Source organism: Triplophysa dalaica, chromosome 18, assembly GCF_015846415.1.
Source record: "Triplophysa dalaica isolate WHDGS20190420 chromosome 18, ASM1584641v1, whole genome shotgun sequence".
NCBI lineage: Eukaryota > Metazoa > Chordata > Actinopteri > Cypriniformes > Nemacheilidae > Triplophysa > Triplophysa dalaica.
In genome coordinates this window covers 352,584-378,124 of record NC_079559.1, presented here as the reverse complement: position 1 = coordinate 378,124, position 25,541 = coordinate 352,584, and the positions used below count along the sequence as shown (strand labels likewise).

The window sequence follows — 25,541 nt, the reverse complement described above, 5'->3', positions numbered from 1 at the left end:
CATCGTCTGGCGATGAATACGTACTGCTGTAGTAAATCTCTTAGACTTTATTGTACGATGAACTGACGCCTTTCTACGGATTCAAGTTGAACGGCATATGACGTCACGAACGCGCTTCTGTGCGCAGCAAGCCGGTCACGTGACGTGATGTGTCGGAGTCGTTGTGGTGTTTTGTGTGTGAAATTGAGCTTTAGTAAACAAATCAACATTTTAAACAAATAAATTGTATTGGTTAGAAATCTAAGTTGTCAGTACCACAAAGAAGTAACACAGCAAACACAGAACGTTCGCTTAACGTTAGTTTTATATGGGAACCATGAATAACGTTATATTTCCTTTAAGAAACTTAAATGAAGAAACCAAAACGAACCTAAAAAATAAAGTTTTGGGGACAAAAAAAGTTAGACGAACGTTCTATGAACCAAAAATGGTATTGAACATGAATGCGTGATGTTTTGAACAAACGTCGTGTTTACCGCCATTCTGCTATGAAATACTGTATAGCTGTAAAACAGTTTGATGAAACAATATAAATCAGTCAATAGTTTGTTTTAAAATGACACTGTTGTGTAATATAACGTTAACTGTCAATCCTACAGAAGCAGTTTATTGGCGACTGTCTTCATTCCATCAACAGCGAAAGTATCATGAATGTGTTCGAGTTTAAAAAGAGAAATCTAATGTTTTAATAAACATTTGACAGAATCTGATGGTGTACAGAGCAGGATCGAGCTCGTGAGTCTAAAAAATACGGTTTTTATGGACGACGCTCGCGCTCGGTCACGTGACCGCGCACGTCTCGCCCGCAGGTGAGAGGAACCTGGCAGTTGCACCGAGCATCACAGGTCACCGTCGTCTTCTTTCACCCGGACACACACAGTCAACAGTTAAAGTTACACTGTAGTAAATCAATAAATTAAAGATGAGCGGTCACCGGAAACCGAGGAGAAATCAAAGTCGAGCTGGACAGGTAAGACAGGTAAGATCAGCAAACAGAAGAAACACGAGGAGGACACGAAACCAGCGGCTGATGCGAAGACGACAGTCTCACGAGCCAAGAAAAAGAAGCAAGATGACGATGAGGTGAAGATGAAATAAACAGAGAGAGAGAGAGAGAGAGAGAGATGGGTTCAAAAGACAAGAAATCCAAAGAGGAGGGCAAGAAGAAAAAGAAAAAAGAAGAATCAGACCAAGAGGAAGATGATGATGACTCTCAAAAGAAGAAGAAGAAGTCTAAGAAAGGAACCGTTGACAGTGATGATGGGGGGAAGAAAGACAAAGGCAAGAAGAAGAAGAAATCCAAAACTGTGGATTATGTGGAGATTTACGAGAGCGAGCTGAGAAACTATGAGCCTGATAAAGTGGAGAACTATGAAGATGAGTACCACAAGAAGAAAGGTAAAACACTCTATCAACGTTCTTTACCAAACATATCTCTGAACATTTTCAACCTAAACATCCTCCAGATGCTCATTAACATGTTAAAGGGACAGTTCACCTAAAATGAAAATTCTGTCTCACCCTAAGATTGTTACAAACATGTAAAAAAAGTATTTGTTCGGCTGGACACACAGGAAGATATTTGTAAAAATGTCAGTAACCAAACAGATCTCAACACCCATTGACTCCTACAATATTTTCTCTACTATGGCTTTGAATTTGTTTGGTGACTGACATTCTTACAAATATCTTACATTGTGTTCAATGGTTTGTTAAGGTTTGTAACAATCTAAGGGGGGGGACAATGATGACAGAGTTTGTATTTTCGGGTGAACTGTTCCTTTAACTGTCTCAAACTGAGAACGACATAAAAATTCACATTTTTAATGCATGTGTTGGAATGAAGTCGGTCATTTAGGAAAAACAACACTCCAAAAAGTCATTTACAATTAATTACGAGAGCGTTATTTTGGATTAGTTACTGTTTCTAAATCATGTATATTGTATTCAACTTTTTTTATTGCAAAATCTATATTTTAAGAAAACACACCTGACTGTAGTTAAAAGGTCTCTTGACACACACTTTAAACACACCTCATGTGATCTGGTCATGTGTCATCTGCTATGGAATCCTCAGTTTAATAATGCAGCAGCTCTCTCTCTCTGTGTTAAATGAAATGACAGCGGGTGTGTCGTCCATTCTTCACAGTTTATGAGGTGGTCACCATCACAGGAGATGTCAGCGGTGCGGGAACGGATGCCAATGTCTTCATCACACTCTTGGGAGATTACGGCATCACTCCCAAACTTCATCTGGCCAGCAAGTGAGTCCGCCCAGCTCTCTTTACACACCTGACACTGTGATCACTGACCTGTAACTTGATTTATAAGTGTCTTGATTAATAATGAACGCATTTCCCGCTATAGCCACACATCACGACTCACTGTCCATCATCTTAGTGTGGTTGTGTAAAGCACATGTTCAATGACGAAATGTCCTTCTTTGTGTCCCTGAATCTCCAGCACGGAGAAGAGGTATTTGTGTCGTGTCTGTCCTCTCTGATGAAGGGAACTCATGTTGTGTTTTGTGTTGTTTATTGTGAACCTGCACATGATATTCTAGAAGCCGTCTTCAAGGACCAATGTGACGTTTATTTGATGTGTGTCTACTCTTGAGTGAGAAACAAGATTCTGACAGTGAGATCATGATTGATCTAAAAACAAGACAGGACACGTAACTTTACAAACACATGTTCATCTCATTAAACATACTGAAGAAAGATATTTTATATAGTTAGTATACACTTATTTCAGTGTACTAGAAGAAGGGTTGGGAATGGAAAATCAATTCCAATTTGGAATCGGAATGGAAAGTCTAGGAATCAGATCGGAAACAAAAGGAATAGGAATCTGGGGCTGGATTACAAGTATAATGCCCTAGTAATTTTTTTTAAATGTATTTTAATACGCATTTTTTTACACTTGCTAACATAGTACCTAACATGCGTTCATAAATGCCGTTTAGTGCTAATACAGTATATATATGCTATATGAGAATGCAATGTGCTTGTTACATACATAAAGTTTATTAGATAAACATCTACAGTTATTACATGAGCAAGCGAGTGTAATCATAATATTTTATTCTTACGACAAAAATGAAGATGTTCTTAAAAAAATGTTTGAGAAACTTTAAAAAAAAGTTCATAATAAAGTAGATTGAAAGTAAACATTCTTTAACAGCACACTTGAATGAGCGTATGTGTGTGTTTTTTGTAAATAGAAGTCAGTGAAGGTCTTCATGTGGTCCTCTTGATGAAAGGCTGGAATATTCATGTGCTGTACATCACGTCTGATGCACTCAGTGTGATTCTAAGGCCACGTTTACACGATGAAAGACGGAAACGTTTTTCCTTTGGGTTTTTGAAAAGTTTCACATACACATGACACATTATCAAAACGGTCTGCGTATAACCTGATCCAGGAAAAGAGACAAAAAGCTGTAGTGTGCACGCCAGGCCAGTGGATGGCGATGTTGTTGTGTAAAGAAACAGGACGTGCCACATACACATGCACAGTTTCAAGGCAAAAGTGCTTTTTAATACTGTTGGTGGAGGTATATGTGTGTTTAAAGTCTAGTGAATGTAAATAGTGTGTCTCCGCTGGTCTTTAGGTGCAGCAAATCCACATTTTGCTGAGGAAATGTTCATACGTAGTCCAGCAGCGAGAGCTCACAGTACGGAAAGCCACTATATTGTTTTAGCTATAATCGCACGACCGAGCACATAATGCGCATGTGCGTGACATGAATGTTTTCAGAAAGTTCCGTCTTGCAGTTTACATGGAAATGAAAAAGGCGGGGATGCTAGCGCATGCCGACTGAACATGTACTACATTTACTCCTTCAGAGTTTACATGGAAACGATAATGCCGTCGTTTACAAAAAGTTACACATTGAGTCCAATCGTCAAAAGTTTGCATTTTCAGTCCCACAAAACGCTGTTTCTGTCTAAATGAAAGGCCAATTTTTTTCACATTTTTTTGCGTTTTCAGTTTGAAACAGTCTCGTGTAAACGGAGAGGCCGTTTACAACTAAAAATGGAAAACATCTTATGCGTTTTGGCTGTTCATTTACACAAATACGCATCTCAAAGTGCAAGTTTTGGAAAACGACGGCATTATTGTTCCATGTAAACTCTGAAGTAGTACATGTAGTACATGTTCAGTCGTCTTGCGCTAGCTTCCCCTAATGGAGGCATCCATACAACATGTTTGTGCCGCGTGACATATCCATTATCATTTCTCCTGCAAAACACTGATTTACTGAACCAACCAGCTGAGACTTTTATATGCACACTACTATAAACACACAGACAAATGCTGCGACTGAAATCACAAACTGTGACACAACGTATTGAATTTGAATAAGTATCTACCTTTCAGCAGTTAAAACACTGCGTTCTATATAGTATGAGTGGATGAAGTATGAATACATTTGGGTTATACTGCGTCCGCCATGCTTTATGGTCATGTGACCCCGATGCTCTTTGGCCTACGATGTATTAACTACAACCTAAACGTGAGCATTGATAAAAACATAATTTAGTCACCAGAAATTCATTTATTGGCACTTCCATTAAAAACGGACGTCCGCATTAAAGTTTTCAGATATATTTATATGATTTACTTTTGAAATTTGAGCATTGCTCAACTCCCATGGCATCATGTGACACATAAGTGTCCATCCGATCCACACTCGCCAATCTCGCCGGAAGTAGTAGACCATCCAGGTATTTCTCGCCTACTGTTTTTTCGGATTCGGACTCATACAAATTTTTTGCCTACTACATAGTTTAGAAGTGGCCGATTTCGTATGCAGCTAAAGTGTATTAAAAGCGCTTTTATATAAAAGCAGTGTATGCGGATGTGTGCAAGCACGTAGGGTTTCTTTACAGCGCCACAGCGCAATTATTCATTTCCCTGGATCCATGTAAATACAGATCGTTTTGATAACGCTGTCGTGTGTACATGAACCTTTTCAAAAACGCAAGGGGAAAACTTGTCAGTTTTGAAGAGAAGAGAGACAGTGCTACTGAGTTCTCTCTCTGTCTCTCTCTCTCTCTCTCTCTCTCATGTTGCTGTTAGTTTATGGTGTGAATATATTTGTGTGCCTATCATCTGTCAGAAAATACATGATATAGTGTCTGCTAGATATCATCTGTTTTCTGAAAACAGTAGAAAAAACAGCATGAACAGTATCTACTGTACGTTATAGTTGATGTGAAGGGTAGCAGAAGTTTAAAGAGAGGTCACGTGTACTGCAGTTAAAGTTCATGGTTTCATCATTTACTGGATTATTAAAGGGAAACCTCACCTTCCAGTTGTTCCAAATGTGTATATATAAGAAAGATATTTGGAAGAATGTTTATAACTAAACAGATCTTAACACCCACTGACTCCCATAGTAGGAAAAAAACAATGGTAGTCAAAAGTGCCCCAGAACTGTTTGCTGTCCTACATTCTTCAAAATAACTTCTTTTGTGTTCAACAGAACAAAAAAAATGTGAAAGTAATTTTCCTATTATGGGAGTCAATGTGTGTTGTGATCTGTCTGGTCATAAGCATTCTTCCAAATATCTTTCTCTGTGTGCATCAGAACAAAGACATTTATACAGATATGGAACAACTGGAAGGTGAGGAAGTGATGACAGTATTATCATTTTTGGGTGAAGTATCACTTTAAAGCATGTCTGAATATTAAAAGCTTTAGTTATAAATCACAGAATCCTGATCATCGTTCTGTGTTTGCGCTCATGTTGTTTTCATTCATTTATGTCTCAGGAATCGAACCGCGTTTGAAAGAAACAAAACAGATGTGTTCCGGATAAAAACACATAACGTTGGACCATTGAAAAAAATCAGGTATGAGTAAACCTTAATGTGTGAAATCATTCATAAATATAAATATCATTCATGACACAAACATGAGGTTTGTCTGAATGTCTCTTATCATCTTAAACAGCTTTAAAGGCTTACAACATAATGACTGGATACACATCTCATGCCTGCAGATTGATTCTCTTTATATAAATATATCATATGAATAGTGTTGATAAAGTGAGCGTTTGAGAGCCAGTGTTGATCGTTGGGGTGTTCGAGTGGAGCCATCAGTCACTTTTCTTCTTTCAGGATTGAACATGACAACACGGGTCTGAACGCCAGCTGGTTTCTGGATCGGGTCGTGGTCACAGACATGAACAGGCCACATTTGCGCTTTTACTTCGCTTGTAACAACTGGTTGAGCAGAACTGAAGGTGACAGTCTGTTTGTTCGGGATCTGCTGGGCAGCCTGGACCCCATGGACATGCCCAAATGTGAGCTGCAATCTGATTGGCTCCTGCTTTAATGATCTGCCCATCTGCTCTACGTTTACATTTTTATTTTGTGTGTGTTTTTTGTTGTTGTTGTTGCAGATAATAAATATATTGTGAGTGTTTTCACGGCAGATGTTAAAGGCAGTGGAACAGATGCGGACGTCTTCATCAATATTTTCGGGGAAATCGGGGATACAGGTCTGTCACATTCAGCAGCAGGAAGTGTCATAATAAGAATAAAAGAGATGAAAGAACGTAAAAACACCAGTGTATGGTGATCCCAGACGTGTCCTCGGTGAAACACAAAACATGACACCACATTTACAGTCTCAGTGATAGACCCGACTGTCCTTACATGACATCACCTTTCTATTATTTAGCGTTAATATCAACTGATCTGATGTCTGTCGTTCTTAAAGGAGAAAGACGGCTGGACAATGATAAGAACAACTTCGAGAGAGGAACAGAAGACAAATTCACCATCGAGGCTCCTAATCTGGGCCGGGTGAGGAAGATAACCATCGGCCACAATAACAAAGGCTCTTCAGCCGGCTGGTTCGTAGAAAAGGTAAAAGCTCTTGATTCTTCAGAATGTCATATGAACACAGAGGGATTTGTGTCGGATGTGTGTGTGTGTCATCGTTGACCATGGCTATCACAGCATACTGAAGTATAAGGTCACACTCGCTGTAGTCACTTTATCCACACTGAAAGAAAAAACCACGTTACTCCGGCGGATCCATTTTCCTTCCGACGAGAGCCACGACTCACAGATATACACGCACAGATCTCACGGACACACCACCGACGCTGCGCTCCTGTTTCAGGTTATAGTGGATGATCTGGGCAACAAGGCCGTCTACGAGTTCCCCATCAGCCGCTGGCTCGCCATTGATGAGGATGATGGGAAAATTCAGAGAGATGTGCTGGTTGGAGGGAGTCAGCCCACCGGTAAACTCTTAATGTTCAGTGTCACATCAGCTCAAAGCTTGTTGAATACTGTCACACGAGTCGACACACTTTAGTGAATTTTGGACAAGTTTAAAGGGACAGTTCACCCAAAAATTAAAACTCTGTCATCATTTACTTACCCTCGGATTGTTACACACCTGTTTAAATGTCTTCACACAGGAAGAAATTTGGAAGAATGTCAGATCTCATCCACTATTTACTGCCATAGTAGGGAAATAAATACTATGGGAGTCAATGGAGAGGCTTACTTATGACTTGTTTTGTAGGCTAACCGCTGCAGTGATCCCTCGATCGAAACCATGTGCATTTTTCCCATAGACTTTTGGAAGATCGCAAAAAATAAGCTCTGTGATAAACAAAGTTTCAAATTTACAATAGACCACATTTGTTACTTTTGAAGCCAAATACAATCTGCAGAAATCTGCTAAAACAGATTACCACCACCAAGCCTCCGACTACTCTTTCAAACTTTATTAAAAATGTTTTCCCTATGTATTAATGACTCTGCGACTGAATCCGCATCTACATATAAAGATATTTGTGGCCATGTTGCATTATGTGTGAGCTTTATACACGCGATGACGTCTAACGTCCCCTACAAAGGAAGTAGTCGCTTTTATAAAAAAAATTCATTTAGCTTTTAAGCAACTCGTTACCAACCGCCGTTTTTAAGACACACTTAAGCTTTGAAAAATAACAAGCGGGTTATAACTGGTGTGTTTTATGTCATAGAATAAAACTTTTCTTAACCTTATTTCAAGCGATTTACCAAAAACCCTCTGTGGCACTCTTTGGAGGGTGAGATTTGACAATCTACCAGATGTTTGGGGTCAACAGAACACAGAAATGTAAACAGGATTGGAACAATCTGAGAGTGAGTAAATGATGCAGAATTTGGGTGAAGCGTCACTTTAACACTGAATATGAATGACGGAAGTAAACATTTTTTAATAGATGAACACAGATATCAGATCATTTTTGTGTTTAATGACTAGATGAAGAGCTCAGTCCAGAATCAGAGCATGTATTGTTTTGCAGGTATCGTTTATAACGTTCAGGTGGTGACCGGAAGCAAAAGAGGTGCAGGGACCAACTCCAAAATCCACATGATCATGCACGGATCTAAAGGGATGAAGAACAGCGGCAAGATATTTCTGGAAGGAGGAAATTTTGAGCGAGGTCTCACAGACATCTTTAACGTAGAGATCGCCGCTCTGCTCAGTCCTCTCAGTCGGGTCACCATCGGTCATGATAACGGAGGGGTCAGTCCTGGCTGGTACTGTGAGAAGGTCTGTTCATCATCTCTTAAAGTGATACTGCACCAAAAAATGAAAATTCTGTCATCATTTCCTCACCTTCCAGTTGTTCCAAATCTGTATAAATGTATTTCCTCTGATGAACACAGAAGAAGATATTTGGAAGAATGCTTATGACCAGACAGATTTGGCCCCATATTGACTCCCATAGTAGGAAAAGTGCTTTATCATTTTTTGGTTCTGTTGAACACAAGACAAGATATTTTGAAGAATGTGAGACAGCAAACACTTCCGGGGCACTATTGACTACCATTGTTTTGTTTCCTACTATGGGAGTCATTTACATTTATGCATTTGGCAGACGCTTTTATCCAAAGCGACTATACATTTATAAATAGGTATGTGCAATCCCCTGAGTCGGACCCACAACCTTGTGTTGTTAACGCAATGCTCTTACCACTGAGCTACAGGAAAGCTGTGTTGGGAAAGTCAATGGGTGAGATGTGAGATGAGCATTCTGCCAAATATCTTCCTCAATGTTCATCAGAACAAACACATTTGGAACAACTTGTAAATGATGACAGAATTTTCATTTTTGGGTGAACTGTCAGTATCTCAGCTTGTTGAGGTTATTCTGATTAATGCTTTATTAAAAAAGAGACATAAATGATTAAATTAGATCTGAAACATTTATTTATCATTATAATCTGAGATTTTCATTAATGTAAACATGATTTGTATTTGTTTCGTGTCGTGTAAATAGCTCATGATGAAGGATGTGTGTGTTGTGTTATGAGGTTTAAAGTGTTCTGTGTTGTCCTGTGGTGTGTCAGGTGGTGATCTATTGTCCGTTCACTGGAATCGAGCAGACGTTTCCCTGTTCTAAGTGGTTGGATGAGAATGAAGGTGATGGACTGATCGAGAGGGAGTTGTACGAAATGGTTTCTCTGAGACAGAAAAGACAGAAGAGTGAGTTTGTGAATGTGTGAGAGATTTCTCAGACCGTGTGTAGTTGTTGATGATGTTGAATGAACGTGAGATGCTCCGCAGAACATCCCTGGTCGCTCTGGATATGGACGTCAGATCTGGCCGGATCGGGAACCGACGCTTCTATCTTACTGCAGATTTATGGAGAAAAGGGAAAATCGGACGAGATGAGACTGGACAACAAAACGGATAACTTCGAGCAGGGTCAGCTGGATAAATTCATGGTAAGATCTCTAATCACATCAGATTCCTTCATCATGTTGTTTCTAACGCACACGGCGTCTTTCACAGATTGAATTGCCAGATATCGGGAAGCTGACCAAACTCAGGATCTGGCACGAGAAGAGGAATCCCTTCGCTGGCTGGCATTTAAGTCGAGTAAGACAAGCGTGAGATGATCGTTTCACAGCGTCAGATGTGTCTGTGTACTGACGGCTGATTTTCTTTCTCTCTGAAGATATCACTCATGAAAACATTAGCAAAGGAGAAGTATAAATTCCCCTGCGAGCGCTGGCTGGACACAAATGAAGACGATAATGAGGTCGTGCGAGAGCTGCCGGCGACGGGAGACGTGGTTCCTGAACCTCTTCCACGTACAAACACTTCAGCATGGTGTTGACATGTTTGGCCATCTCCTCATCTTTATTCATGTCAAGTGTCATTGTGTTGTTGTTTGATGTTTCAGTCATAAAGTACCGGGTCGTAGTCTACACGGGGACTGTCAGCGGCAGCGGGACGGACGCCTCAGTTTTTCTCTGTCTGATCGGTGACAACGGAGACTCGGGCGACCGCAGTTTAATCAACTGCAAGAACAATATTAACAAGTTTGAGAAAGGCAACGTTAGTAGAGATTGTGTGCAGCTGTGACCTCTGCTGTGTGTGTTTGTGACAGACTCTCATCTCTCTCTCTCTCTCTCTCTCTCTCTCATCCTCTCTCTCCCCCTCTTTCTCTCTGTCTCTCGATCTCTCTCTCTCCCCCCTCTCTATATTTCTCTCTCTCTCAATTTTTTCAATTTCCAAGCTACTTTATTGGCATGATTGCGTGTTCTTACAATATTGCCAAAGCTCTGAACATATAACAAAAGACAAACAATGAGCACAAACTTATACAAACTAATAAGTCTCCCTCTTTCTGTCTCTCTCAGGCGGATGAGTTCATCGTGGAGGCCGTGTCCATCGGTACGGTGCGGCGGGTCCGGATCGGTCATGACGGCAGAGGTGGAGGCTGTGGTTGGTTTCTGGATAAAGTGGTCATCAGAGAGGAGGGACAGGCCGAGACACAGGCTGTAGAGTTCCCCTGTAACAGGTCACTGTCGTAACACACAACATGCGTGATGGAATGAGATGTAAAAATCATTTCATCACATCCCTCGAAACAAGAAAACATGTTGACGACTGCAATCTTCCCATTTCTGTTGTTCTTCCTCTGTACAGATGGTTTGATCGTAATGAAGATGATGGACAGATTGTTCGTGAGTTGGTGCCATTCACTGACGGCCAAAGATTATACAGTGAGCGTCTGTTAACACGTCCCATGTTAAAAACAACATCAAATCACACACTGAGAGAGAAATCCAAAGCTGTTGTTTTTCAGACGTCAGCTATCACATCGCCGTCAAGACAGGGGACGTCAGCGGAGGCAGTTCAGATTCTAAAGTCTTTGTGAAGTTTTACGGCGAGAGAGGAGACACCAGCAGAATGATGCTGGTCGTTTCCGACAACAATCTGCGCAATTACTTTGAGACGGGACGTGTGGATATTTTCACCGTGGACACCTGTGACATCGGCCAGGTGTGTGTGCTGCACGCTGTGTTTTGTGAAGTGACGTGTGTGAAACGACAGAGACTTCTTTCTGTTTTTCAGATCAGTCGCCTCATGATCGGTCACACCAACGAAGGGATGCGCGCCGGCTGGTTTCTGGACAGCGTTCAGATTATGGTGCCCAATCACGGCAGACATTACATGTTCCCCAGTCACCGCTGGCTGTGCAGAGATGAGGCTGATGGCAAAACTGAAGTTGAGATCTATCCCAGTGAAATACTGGATGTGGAACAATGTGAGAACTTTACTTTCACGTCTGTGTGTGTGGTTTTCATATGTCGTCTGTATCCTCATCCGTGTCGTCCTCCAGTGATAAACTATGAGATTACGCTTGTGACGGGAGACGTCTGGGCCGGCGGCACCAATGCCAACGTCTTCATCCAGATATACGGAGATCAGGGAAAGACTGAAGTGCTCAGTCTGGGCAGCAGGTCCAACAACTTTGAAAGAGGTACAACAGATATTTTCAAGGTAATGCCATCGTTTGACACAATCTCATGCACACGCAGTGTTTCACACACCTCACTGACTCCTGATCCATGGTCTCACACCATCAGGTCGAAGCCAAAGACGTGGGGAAGATCTTTAAGGTTCGTATCAGTCATGATGACACGGGTATCGGCTCCGGCTGGTATCTGGACCGGGCGGAGGTCAAGCGTCTGATCACGGCCTTGGTTCCTAAAGAGAAGAAGGAAGACAAGAAGAAAAAGAAGAAGAAGAAAAAAGAGGACGATGAAGAAGAGGGCGCTGAGGAGGAGATGAGGGAGGTGGTGTTGACCTATGTGTTCCCCTGCGACCGCTGGCTGGCCTCTGACGAGGAGGACAAAGAGATGGTGGTGGAACTCCTGCCGGAGGACAACGACGAGCTGGAGGGTGCGGAACCTGTCAATCATGTCTTGTGAATACTGCATCTCGAGTCTTAACACAGCGGAATGTTTGGTTCTGTCTCTAGAGATCACATATGAAGTGAGCGTCTTCACAGGAGACATGTTTGGGGCCGGCACAGATGCCAATGTCTTCATGAACATCTACGGTGAGAACGGAGACACGGGGGAACGGCCGATGAAGAAGTCCAATCATCTGAATAAATTTGAGCGTGGACAAGTGAGTGTCATGTGATCTGACGGCAGATATCACTGTGGTGTTGTCTTACTCCTCTCTTCATGTGAAGCTCATACATGATTCAACACACACGCACAGAATCACAAACCTGCACCCTCATTCTCACACACACATCCAGCTCATCTGCTAAACAAAACCAACTTGTACAAGACACACACTGTTATACAGAGATCTGTGTCTATATCAAATCAACTGATATGTAGGATGAAAATCTGCCTCTTCCTAAAACCACCTGTCATCACAATATCAATAGAGTTGTAGTCGAGAGCCGAGACCACCAAAACAGAGACCACGACAGGCCGAGTCGAGACCAAGACCAGCACTCACAAAATTCATTCAAAAGATTCAAAATGAAATAATAATAGAAGTAACTTGAGTGATTTATTGTGTGGGATGTTTTATGTTCCATTTTTTATCACCCACCTGCTGTAACATATCTTCAATTTTAACAACTAAACATAAAATAAGTTTAATACCCAAGACCAATTCAAGTGTGTGACCTTCAACAGAACAAACATTCAGTGACTTGATTAGTTTCTTTGTTTTTTTATCTAATCAAAAGCTAAATATGTGTGTGGTGCTTAGACATGCACAAAAGCTCAGACCTGTTCTAGATTTGTTTGGGACGAGCCAAGATAGACAAAAACTTGTGTTTAATTGTGTCTAAAACTGAAGTCAATTATTAACTATTTAATAATTATTTAACTTTATTATTTAACTTTATTATTTAATAATTCCCACAGTTGTGGTCTTGAAATAGAATCACGAGACCACTGAGACTGAGTCCAAGACAAGGCAGAGACCAAAGACAGTTAAGACCGAGACAAGACCAAGATCTTAAAAAAATGCTCTTGTGTCCGGTCTCGAGCACTACAACACTAGTAGTAAGTGATGACATCACATTTATGATGTGAAGGCTGCGGCTCCGTCAGCTTCATCATCTCACCACAGACTGATGTCTGGTGTAAACAGGAGGATATTTTCACCATCACTGCTGTGGAACTGGGACCTCTGAAGAAACTGAGGATTCGTCATGACAACAGTCATCAGTCGGACTGGTACCTGGACCGAGTGGAAATCCTGGACACTAAAGACGACACCACGTCAGTTAACAAATGCCAAATTCTCTTCATGCTGATCTGTCTGTCCGTCCTTGTCTTCTATAAACACTTGTGAGGATCTGTGAGGTCCATGCTGTCCGTCAGATACTGTGAGCGTTTGTTGCTCGTGCAGGTATTATTTCCCCTGTAACCGCTGGCTGGCGGTGGAAGAAGATGACGGTCAGATCGCCCGTGAGCTGGTTCCTGTGGACGAGGCCTTCATGAGGAAAGATGAAGATGAGGAGGAGTCAGGAGGAGCCACACTGGGTCTAGAGCAGAAGGGTGAGTGACCAAGAGTCCAGCAAACACACACACACACACAGCTTTGTACGAGTTACCAATGATCCTTTCTGTTGTGTAGCCATGTCCACAACATACACGCTGAGGATCAAGACAGGAGATAAAAAACACGCCGGAACTGACGCAAATGTCTTTGCCATTCTGTACGGGGAGAACGATGACACGGGTGAACACACACACACACACACACACATGTATGTTTTATTATCTCCGTGGGGACAGTCCATTGGCGTAATGAGTTGTATACTATACAAACTTTATATTTTATCCCCTATCACAACCCCTAAACCTTAAGATCGTAGAAAACTTTTAGCGTTTCTAGATTTTTAAAAATGATGGTTCTTTACCATTTTTAAGCTTTTGTGGCCATGGGGACCTCAATTTGGGTCCCCACAGTGACACGAGTCCACATGAGTCCTCCTCTTCATCTCCACAGGAATCATCAACCTGAAAGCTTCTAAATCTCACAAGAATAAGTTTGAGAAGGGAATGATCGATGAGTTTACAGTGGAGGCTGTGGATCTGGGAGATCTTCAGAAGCTGAGAATCGGACATGATAACGCAGGTGTGTGTGTGTGATTGACAGGTGGAACTGAAGAGGGTTTTGTTCTGGCAGGATTCAGTCCAGCGCCTCTGAAAGCTGCTTGCTAACAGTCAGTGAGGCGTGTGGTGGTGTTGAGTGTCCTGGCTGGAGTCCCAACTTCAGCTGTAGATCAGAAATAAATCCACATCTTCATGACTCCATGATTGACAGCACTAGTGATGTGATGTGTGTGTACAGGTGGATCCTCCGGCTGGTTTCTGGACTGGGTGGAAATCGACGCTCCTTCACAAGGACAGAAGCTTCGCTTTCCATGCGGCCGCTGGCTGGACTGTGGAGAAGATGACGGAGCGATGGTCCGAGATCTGTATCCCGCAGACCTGCAGACTGAACTTTACACCCCGTGTAAGAGACAGAACCCGATCACCTGACGTCTCTCACTCATGTGTGTTTATCTGAACACGTCTCTCTTTTCTCTCAGTCGTTCCCTACGAGATAACCACCTTCACCAGCGACGTGTTTGCGGCGGGGACGGACGCGGACGTCTTCATCGTTCTGTACGGTGAGAAGGGTCTGTGCACTCAACAGAAGTATCTGTGCGTCAACAAGAGAGAACGCCGCATGTACTTCGAGAGAGAAGCAGAGGACATGTTCATTGTGGAGGTGAGAGTCCAGAAGCATCATTCTGGAGACGACGCTGAGCTCTCCGGTCTGACTCTTGTGTTTTTTTGGAGCTGGAAGATGTAGGAGACGTCTTGGAGAAGATTCGAATCGGACACGATAACAAAGGGACGAACCCCGGCTGGCATCTCGACAGAGTGGAAATAAGAAGACTTTTAAGGAAAGGAAAGGTGAGAAATCATACAGACATCAATGCACAAATCCCATCAAAGTGAGCTCACAACTATCAGACCTATTTTCATTTGTTGATTTACAAAGCACAAACAAACACAACTAGTTGAAATGGAATGAAAATAAGTCAAACAATTTCACATTTTAATTCATGATCATTTAAATTCAAGGTTTAGAAAGTGTGTGTCGTTTCCAGATGATTTTGACATGTTTACATCACATTAAAGGTCTGAGGTGTGTTAGTTTGGGCTGCGCAATATATCGAAATGATCCAAATATTGCAAATATGCATATTGCAATATTTTGCAATAACTGAATTCTAAAAGTTACGTATAGACCACTTTGGATGATGTAAACAACACTGGTCCAAAAGAACTTCCTGTTTCAGTTATTTATGGACCACAATTATACGCAACATTTATAAAACTTTACCTCATCCACTAACATGATTTCTGGTTCCCGTCTGATTGATGGTCATCAGCGGTTGAGTTGAAGACAACAGATCCCATCATTCCACCTCCTTCACAGAGTCATCAAGCTACACCATTGTTGTTGTTTTGATCGTGCGTCCTGTAGCGGCGGTTTCTACAAACTGCACCTTTAGCACTACATTTACATTTAGGCATTTGGCAAAGACTGTAAGTGACTCACATTGCATTATCCTATACATTTGTTTCTCAGAATGTGCAATCCCCTGATGTTACATGAACCCACGACTTTGTGTTGTTAACACAATGCTCTTACCACTGAGCTACAGGAAAGTTATGTATTGGTTGCAGAAAATGCAAGTACCAGAAGATTTTTAACCAAATCAAAATGTTACATGAATATCTTAATATTTCCATTATATATGTGAGATTTAAAAAAATGAAACTGCAACCGGAAGTGCTTCTGGATAGGTGACATCTTGTGAAGTGGTCTATAGTCTATAAGTTGCAGGATGATGAGACTTATGTGGAAGATGATCATTAATCAGGAATAATGTAAATATGTATGTTGGTTATTTCATTTTCGGTTTTTAAATATATATTTTAAAAAACTTGAACCATAATTCTACCTCACTTTGAAACAGCCCTAGTGTTGTTGGTAATGTTTGGATGTTGTGATTAAGGGTTCAGAGACCACCATCTTCCCCTGCGAGTGCTGGCTGGCGAGGTCTGAGGATGATGGCGAGACCGTTCGAGAGCTGGTGCCCTCTGACATCATCACTGAGAAACTCCTGCGAGACGGAACACTGAAACACAGCGAGATGGAGGTGGAGGACGCTCTGGAGAGTGAGTCTCGTCTCATTCGTGATGACATCATCATTATTTACTGTAGAGATGAGTAACGCTGGATCTCTTTAGCTCACACGTATAAGGTGTCTGTCAGGACGGGCGACATGTATGGAGCTGGAACTGATGCCAACGTGTTTCTCACCATCTACGGTGACTTGGGAGACACCGGCGAACGCAAACTACGAAAATCTGAGAGCAGCAGCAACAAGTTTGAGAGAGGAGCGGTAAATCTCACATCCTCAGTCAGTGCGGTGTGTGTTTCATCATCATGTTGTGGAGTCTCGGTGTTGTTTGATGTCTTCTGTGTAGGTGGATAAGTTCAGCATTGAGGCGGTGGACCTCGGTCAGGTGTTTAAGATCAGAATCCGTCATGATAACTCTGGGCTGGGGGCCGACTGGTATCTGGATCAGGTGGAGGTGGTGGACGTGGAGACGGACGAGGTTAACATGTTCCTGTGTGAACGCTGGCTCTCTAAAAAGAAAGAGGACCAGCGGATCGAGAGAACCTTCTTTGTCAAGGTGACACTTAAAAGCCCTTTTTTTATTTACTCACCAACCTGTGCTTTTCTGCTCTTCCAAATAAAACTGATCAACTGATGTCTAAAGTAGGGATGCACCGATGTATCGGCCGCCGATATTGGATTCATTTAACACCATCTGCATATCGGCAGATACAGATGGTTTATTAGGGCGCTTTGATTTCCGTAAAGCAGAAAACACAGATGTAAAGTAGCAAAGACGGATGGAAAGTATCACTGAACAACTTATGAAATTCAAAGTGTGCTCTGAATAGTGCTAATAATTATTCATCTGGTGTTGAAATATGTGATCTGCTTGTTGTGTGTGTGAATGAGAGGTGTGGGTTTGTGTTCTTTTAGCATCTGGTGGACGTGAACACAAAAGTGAATCAGCGCTGATCTAACAGACTTTACCTCAGGAACACTTTACCGTTTCATTTGAGAGAAGCTGCTGTCAAACTTTGCAGCAAGTCTTCAAAATAAAAGTCCAGTTAACCTCATGACAAAACTGCTACTAAAATTGTACAAAACAAGTAATTCAATGTAAGTAGACTTCAAACAGAAAAGAAAAAAACAAGATTTACGATACTGTTTAATATTCATATAGTTGTACATCGCAAAAGAAGGAAAACACAGAATCCCGAAAAATAAAAATGGAATTTGGGAAAAAATAAAACGGATTTCAAAGGTCCCTAGTTTATTAATTTATGAGTTGATGTCTGAATGTTCAAAGTTTTTCTCTGAGCAAAATAATGACTGTAAATAGCAACAGCACAGACTTTATTTAAATATATTAAAGAAATGATCCATTTTAAATCAAATTTGATTTACTGTTTTACATAAAAGAAATAATGGACAGCAATAATCTCCTTTGAAGATTGTCTAAGATTGAACTAACATTTTGGACATTTACACTTGTGCCTCTCTTAAAATGTTAAATGGATCCAATTCATGTTCTGTTAAATTAATTAAAGTCTAGTATTGTGAGGTACTGTGTGTAATTGACCCATATCAGTATCAGAATCGGCCGATAGTTGTTTGTTAAAATAGGTATCGGCCCAAAGAAATCATATTGATGCATCCATAGTTTACGTGATCGTCGGTCATTTAAGATCATGTCCTGTTATCGTTTAGGGTTATGAAGGTGACAGAAACCCCAACAACGTGAAGAAGACCGCGCAGAACTCTAAAGCCGGTCTGGACGGAAACATGAACAAGAAAAAGAAGAAGAAGAAAGCTGTAGTGGTGGACGAGGGTCCCAGTACGTTCACATGTTTGAATCTAGAGATCTGATGTGGTGATCTCTTCATCTCCGTGATGTTTGGTCTGGCGTGTGTTTTGTGCAGTGATACCGTACCACTTCACAGTGTCCACCGGAGACGATCGGGATGCCAGCACCTACAGTCGTGTGTATGTCATCGTCATGGGACTCAACGAGCTGGAGACTGAGCGACTGTGGCTGGATCTGCCCAACAACAAGAAATGTTTCGCTGCCGGCGGGATGGAACATTTCATCTGTTATGGTTTAGATGTGGGAGAAATCAAGAGGGTTGAGGTGACACCAAAAGAATAAAACCGATGCATGAAACACAAAGGCACAAAACGAGTGACATCATGTGTTGTTCTCTTGTCAGTTGGGTCACAATGGAGCGACTCCAGAGAGCTGCTGGCTGGTGGACGAGCTTTCTGTGGCCGTACCCACTAAAGGCATTCAGTACAACTTCACATGTAAGTGCTGGTTAGCCAAAGACAGAGGAGACGGTCTGACAGCACGAGTCTTCAACATCCTTGACGCGACCACCATCAGCATCATACGAAAGGTGTGACCGCTTTCCCCGTCTCGCTGCACGGGAACCTCTGAGGTGCGCTGACAGAACGTTCTCATGTCTTTTCTCAGGTGATTTATGAAGTGACTGTGGTCACAGGGGACACTCAGAACGCCGGGACTGACACCAACATCTTCATAACTGTGTTCGGAGCCAACGGGAGCAGCGAGGAGATGATTCTCTCCAAAAATGAGGACAGGTACCACTTCACCACAGGTCCCGCACACACAGCATTTTCAGCCCTTGTCCCGTACGTCGCATTTCATCAGTCTGGTGGTTTTTAGTTGTCACATTAAGAAACGCGTTCTTTAACCCGAAATGCACATGACAGGCTTGTTTGCGCCAAAGGACGTGTCCAACGAGCTCATACAAACACAACTAAAGCCTGACTTTTGTCAGAAGACGGCAGTGATTTCAGTCATCAGTGACGTCTGTCAGTAGATCGGGTGACGATCTTCTCATGTCAACTTGCCGAATAAAAACTCACTAAAACATTGTGAGTTAGCGTATAAACATAAAAAATCATGAATTTTTTAAAGAGAAACTCATTTTTATAATTTTATGGTCTTTATTACTTTAGTTTTCTCTTTTTGAGAAGATCTTCAAAGTGTACAACAAGATAACTCTGTGTCTGATCTGTGCTCAAAATTTAAAGAGACAGTTCACCTTAAATTGAAATTGCCAATCGGGACCAGAACTGACCCTTTTATAATCTCAGTTTTGTGTTTTATGTCATTCGATCGTGTGCAGGTTTGAACGAGGACAAGAGGACACATTTAACCTAGAGATCGATGACATCGCTCCTCTGAAGAAACTACGTGTCCGTATCGACGGAACAGGAAGTCGTCCTGATTGGTTCCTTGATAAGGTGAGTGTGTGGTTATGAGCCGATGAAACAGCACTTCAGTTGATCAGTTTATCAGTGAGTGTAAGACTGGTTTGTGATGTCACGTGACTCAGATGATCATGAGGAACCTGAGCACAGAAGAGATTTATGTGTTCACCTATGAGAACTGGCTCTCCAAAACCAAAGGACCCAAGAGGACCAAAGTGTGTGAGCTCCCCGCTGTGGTGGATGATGAAGAGATGGTGGAGAACACCACATACTTCATTCAGGTCAAAACCAGTGATGCTTCTGGTAAGTCAAACTCGTGTACAAACTGTACACAATTGTACACAAATATAAACTGAAAAAATACGTTCAGATACATTTTATTTTTGTGTAAAGCGCTTTGAGATGAAACTTTGAAAGTCGCTATAGAAAATAAAGTTTATTATTATTAAATATTATTTTATCATTAAAATATATATATATACAGTCATGGCCAAAATTGTTGGCAACCCCTTAAATTTTTTCAGAAAATCAAGTATTTCTCACAGAAAAGTATTGCATTAACACATGTTTTGCTATACACATGTTTATTCCCATTGTGTGTGTTGGAACAAACCAAAAAAAAATGAGGGAAAAAGCTATTTTGACAAAATGTCACACAAAACTCCAAAAATGGGCTGGACAAAATTATTGGCACCCTTAACTTAATATTTGGTTGCACACCCTTTGGAACAAATAACTGAAATCAATCGCTTCCTATAACCATTAATTAACTTCTTACACCTCTCAGCAGGAATTTTGGACCACTCTTCCTTTACAAACTGCTCCAGGTCTCTCATATTGGAAGGGCGCCTTTTCCCAACAGCAATTTTAAGATCTCTCCACAGGTGTTCAATGGGATTTAGATCTGGACTCATTGCTGGCCACTTCAGAACTCTCCAGCGCTTTGTTGCCATCCATTTCTGGGTGCTTTTTGAAGTATGTTTGGGGTCATTGTCCTGCTGGAAGACCCACGATCTTGGACGCAAACCCAGCTTTCTGACACTTGGCCCTACATTGCGACCCAAAATCCTTTGGTAATCCTCAGATTTCATGATGCCTTGCACACAGTCCATGCATCCAGTGCCAGAGGCAGCAAAACAACCCCAAAACATCTTTGATCCACCACCATATTTGACTGTAGGTACTGTGTTCTTTTCTTTGTAGGCCTCATTCCGTTTTCGGTAAATAGTAGAACGATGTGCTTTACCAAAAATCTCTATCTTGGTCTCATCTGTCCACAAGACGTTTTCCTAGAAGGATTTTGGCTTGATCAAGTACATTTTTGCAAACTGTAGTCTTGCCTTTTTATGTCGCTGTGTCAGCAGTGGGGTCCTCCTCGGTCTCCTGCCATAGCGTTTCATTTCATTTAAATGTCGACAGATAGTTCGCGCTGACACTGATGCACCTTGAGCCTGCAGGACAGATTGAATTTCTTTGGAACTTGTTTGGGGCTGCTTATCCACCATCCGGACTATCCTGCGTTGCAACCTTTCATCAATTTTTCTCTTTCGTCCACGTCCAGGGAGATTAGCTACAGTGCCATGGGTTGCAAACTTCTTGATAATGTTGCGCACTGTGGACAAAGGAACATCTAGATCTCTGGAGATGGACTTTTAACCATGAGATTGTTGATATTTTTCCACTATTTTGGTTCTCAAGTCCTCAGACAGTTCTCTTCTCCTCTTTCTGCTGTCCATGCTTAGTATGGCACACACAGACACACAATGCCATGACTAAAGCAACTTCTCCCTATTTTGTCTGCTTTCAGGTGTGATTTTTTATATTGCCCACACCTGTTACTAGCCCCAGGTGAGTTTAAAGGAGTATCCCATGCTTGAAACAATCTTATTTATTCACAATTTTGAAAGGGTGCCAATAATTTTGTCCAGCCCATTTTTGGAGTTTTGTGTGACATTATGTCAAATTTGCTTTTTTCCCTCCGTTTTTTTGTTTTGTTCAAATAAACACAAAGGGAATAAACATGTGTATAGCAAAAAATGTGTTAATGCAATACTTTTCTGTGAGAAATACTTGATTTTCTGGAAGAATTTCAGGGGTGCCAACAATTTTGGCCATGACTGTATATATTGTAAGTGCTTTGAGATGCAACTCTGAAAGGCGCTGTAAAAAAATAAAGTTTATTATTATAATCAACATAAAAAAAACATTCACCTCTTGACATACAGTAAGGCACAGAGCAGAGCTGAATTTGAGATTTGTTGTTTAGATATTAGACTCGTGTGAGACACTCTAGAGGAGAAACTAAAGTCTGGGTTTGTTCTCTCTTTGGTCTCATGAGTTGTCGTGTGCTGTGTGTTTTTTTGCAGGAGCTGGGACAGATGCGAATGTGTTTCTGATCGTGTTTGGAGAAAACGGTGACACAGGGACTCTGGCGCTGAAAGAGAGCAGCAACAGAAATAAATTTGAACGCAAACAGATGGATGTTTTCCGCTTTCTGGATGTTTTAAGTCTGGGAGAGCTGTCAAAGGTCCGAGTGTGGCACGACAATAAAGGTGAACGATAAGATCATGTCATTCTCAACACTTCACTCAATGTTGTGCAGTGATCGTGACTTCTGTCATGTTTGATTCGATCACACAAAAAAGTGGAAAGACATTGTCCTAAGGATCATAAGGACACAATAAATCTTGATGTTTGTTTAGAGGATCTGAGTTGTTTGTGTCATCAGGTCCTGCTCCCGGATGGCACCTGGAATACATCGATGTGAAAGATGAAGTGCTGAATGAAACGTTCCGCTTCCCGTGTGACCGATGGCTGGCCAAAAACGAAGACGACGGTCAGATCATGAGAGAACTGGCATGTGCCAACAATGACTTTCTGGATCTCAGCGACAAGATCAGTAAGAAGCCATCGCCTCCTCTTCATTCTACTCCTCAATGATGAATCTGAATATTGAAAACTTCTGCTGTGACCCTTTCAGAATATGAAATCCAAATCGCAACAGCCTACTCTGAAGACGCGGAGACTAAAGAAAACGCCTGGATCGTGCTCGAGGGCAAAAAAGGCCGTTCGAAAGAGTTTGTGATGGAAAACCCAAAGAAGAAGAAATTTTTACGGTATGTAGAGCGACAACTTTACATTGTTAAATAGAAAGACATTCAAGCAAAGAAAATAGCTGAGTGTAGAATAGTGAAGTAACGATATCAGCCTCTCACGGTATGATAATACCTCGCTGTGTTGCTTGCGTGCGTATTTATTGCGGTATTTTAAAAGACAAATGAAGACTTGGAAAAAGGTGCCATAAGTGTTTGATAAACAATTATTGGAATGATGTTAAAATGAAGCATGTCATATTCTGTCCCCTTCTCTTGATCTTAATCATAACTTGTGCTTTGAGGTGTGAGGTACAGTATGAGATGAGTCAAATGACATAAACTCCCTCTTATAAAATAAAAAAAATGGCACCTGCTAGACCTTGACAGATGTAATATCTATTATAATGTTGAACATTCTCTATGTTAAAGACATATTGTTTCATACAGTCATGTGACCACATAATATTGAGACAATTTACTTTATCTTTAATATTGTTACATCCCTCGCAAAAAACCTTTCCTCAAAATCTATATGAAAGCTGATGTAATGTGACCTGTGTCTGTTTCAGCGGTGCCACAGATTCATTTGAGTTTTCCTCAAAAAATTTGGGAGATATTGTTGGTATCTGTTTGGGTCACTTATCAAAAGAGAAGAAAGTGAAGAGTGAATCTTTCTGGCACGTGCAGGAGGTGCAGATCACAGAAAAAGAGCTGGGAAACAAGTGAGTGTCATTCCACATGTGTGTGAAATATCATCACAAACACATCAGACGCTCATTCTCTCTCTCTCTCTCTCTCTCTCCCTCCACAGATATTATTTCACATGTGACGCTCGCATTCCGCTGTCAGCCAAGAAAGACGAGTTCATGACTTTTGAGTGCACCAAATCCGTGGAGAGCTTCGCTAGCAAGGTCCGCAGTCTGGTTCCTGTGAAGTATGAAATCATCATCATCACCGGAGACTATAAAGAGGCGGGGACCGACACCAACGTCTTCATCACCATGTACGGCGTCAACGGAGACTCGGGGAAGCGACCGCTGAAGCAGAAGTTCAGAAACCTGTTTGAGAGAGGACGCACAGACCGCTTCTTACTGGAGATGCTGGATTTAGGTGATCTGTTGAGGATTAAAGTGGAGCACGACAACAGCGGCCCGTCTCCCTGGCTGGTTTCTGGAGTGTGTGGAGATCACAAACACTGCCAACTGGGTGACCACCATCTTCATTTGTGGAAAGTGGTTAGACCAAACTAAAGCCGACGGACAGATCCACAGAGTGCTGTATCCAAAGTATTAAACATCAACTCGAACACACATCAACATCACTTATTTGTACTTTTTGTAAAGAAATTTTAATAAACCTCCTTTGTGATGAGATTCACCTTTTATTTTGACACTTTCAGTAGCAATGCAGACGACATCGGGCTCTTTTTGTTTTAAAGCAGTTTCAACATTTTATTTGAAAAAAAAAACACATACAAAAAGGGTCATAAACAAGACAAGAAATTAAAAAAGAAAGAAAAATTTGGGTTAAGCTATGCAACTTTTTGCATCGTCATTAGTAATAAATACAGTACAAAATCCACCAAAAGTGAATCTAAGATTTTCTTTTTTTACGCAATATACACTTATCTATCATACATTATAATCACCAAGCTATTGCTTAAATATTGTCAATACATATTTTTCTACTTGAGCTATAAAATATTCATGTCAGAAAACATTGCGCAGTAACGGCACACAGCAGGATCGTCGTCCTCTTCACTGGCAGGTTATTTCACGTGTTTTTTGTTTTGTTATGTTTTGTTTTCTTGTCAGCAGCAGAAAAACATCCGATATATAACATATGTACTCATTCTCATACGCATATTAAAACCTGAGAAAGACATGCATTACAGAACTTGTGCTTTAGGATCATCTAGGGTTCAGTCTGTTAGCGTTAGACACATGATAATACTATTGCTTATGTCAAATCTGCTGGAGAAATCAATCGATCAAATCAAAACCACTTCAAGGCTACACAGGCTAGAGACACAAATCAGAACAGAATATAAAGCCATTATTCCCCCCCCCCACATATACTTTCTGGTACGACTCTTGTGTGTTTATTAGGTTGCACACTAGTACTAGGACGTCACATTTCAGTGATGTATTCAGTTTTCAACAACACTCTATTGGCAGAACAAAACTTTGGGGGTTTAAAAGCTAAATCACGTGTGAAAATGTGACAACATATGAAAGAAAGAAATGAAGAGTTTGGTTCCGACATGAGATAGCTCCGTTTTTAAACTTATGACGTTACCATGTTTTATTGTGTTAATTCGATTATTTGAGTTATTATGGCTTAAAGGCGGGGTGTCCGATTGCAGAATTAGGATTGTTTAGACATGCCGGCCGAGTACCAAAACAACCTTGTAGCCAATAAGGCCGTAAGGTGCACAGGACAGACATAAGTGAATGATAGGGTAGTGGTGATTTGAACATCAACAACGGCTATGAAAAATCAGAAATTCCGCCTTTAAATTTAAATGATGCAATTAATAACTCTCAAGTAGTTTAACATGTATATGACCTCCATTTTCCCCCAAAACGCAAATGAAGGTGCACACGAGCCCCATGACAGTGCACCCGGTGACAGCACATGCGTCTTTATACTTATATCATTTATACTGAACCACCGGAGTCGCATGGACAGTTTTATGATGTCTTTATGATGCGTTGCAATCTAA

At 41.3% G+C, this 25,541-nt stretch overlaps 1 protein-coding gene across 1 annotated transcript; it reads left to right on the top strand.

The window, feature by feature from the left end:
* The first annotated feature begins 819 nt into the window (after window positions 1-819).
* On the top strand, window positions 820-25,461 carry loxhd1b (lipoxygenase homology PLAT domains 1b). The gene is given in 42 exon segments (XM_056772770.1): window positions 820-1,398; window positions 2,150-2,264; window positions 5,782-5,862; window positions 6,130-6,314; window positions 6,414-6,512; window positions 6,734-6,882; window positions 7,142-7,265; window positions 8,325-8,575; window positions 9,376-9,511; window positions 9,593-9,753; window positions 9,821-9,907; window positions 9,987-10,122; window positions 10,215-10,369; window positions 10,675-10,835; window positions 10,964-11,040; window positions 11,124-11,320; window positions 11,393-11,585; window positions 11,661-11,821; window positions 11,908-12,223; window positions 12,303-12,454; window positions 13,445-13,575; window positions 13,706-13,854; window positions 13,934-14,038; window positions 14,309-14,437; window positions 14,654-14,818; window positions 14,895-15,076; window positions 15,148-15,264; window positions 16,377-16,539; window positions 16,612-16,766; window positions 16,852-17,061; window positions 18,195-18,321; window positions 18,407-18,615; window positions 18,695-18,880; window positions 18,958-19,085; window positions 19,637-19,754; window positions 19,847-20,024; window positions 22,088-22,273; window positions 22,450-22,620; window positions 22,702-22,837; window positions 23,386-23,538; window positions 23,628-23,967; window positions 23,969-25,461. Coding segments are annotated over 42 exon segments (6,789 nt in total). The 5' UTR covers window positions 820-1,124; the 3' UTR covers window positions 24,110-25,461.
* Window positions 25,462-25,541: the final 80 nt, after the last annotated feature.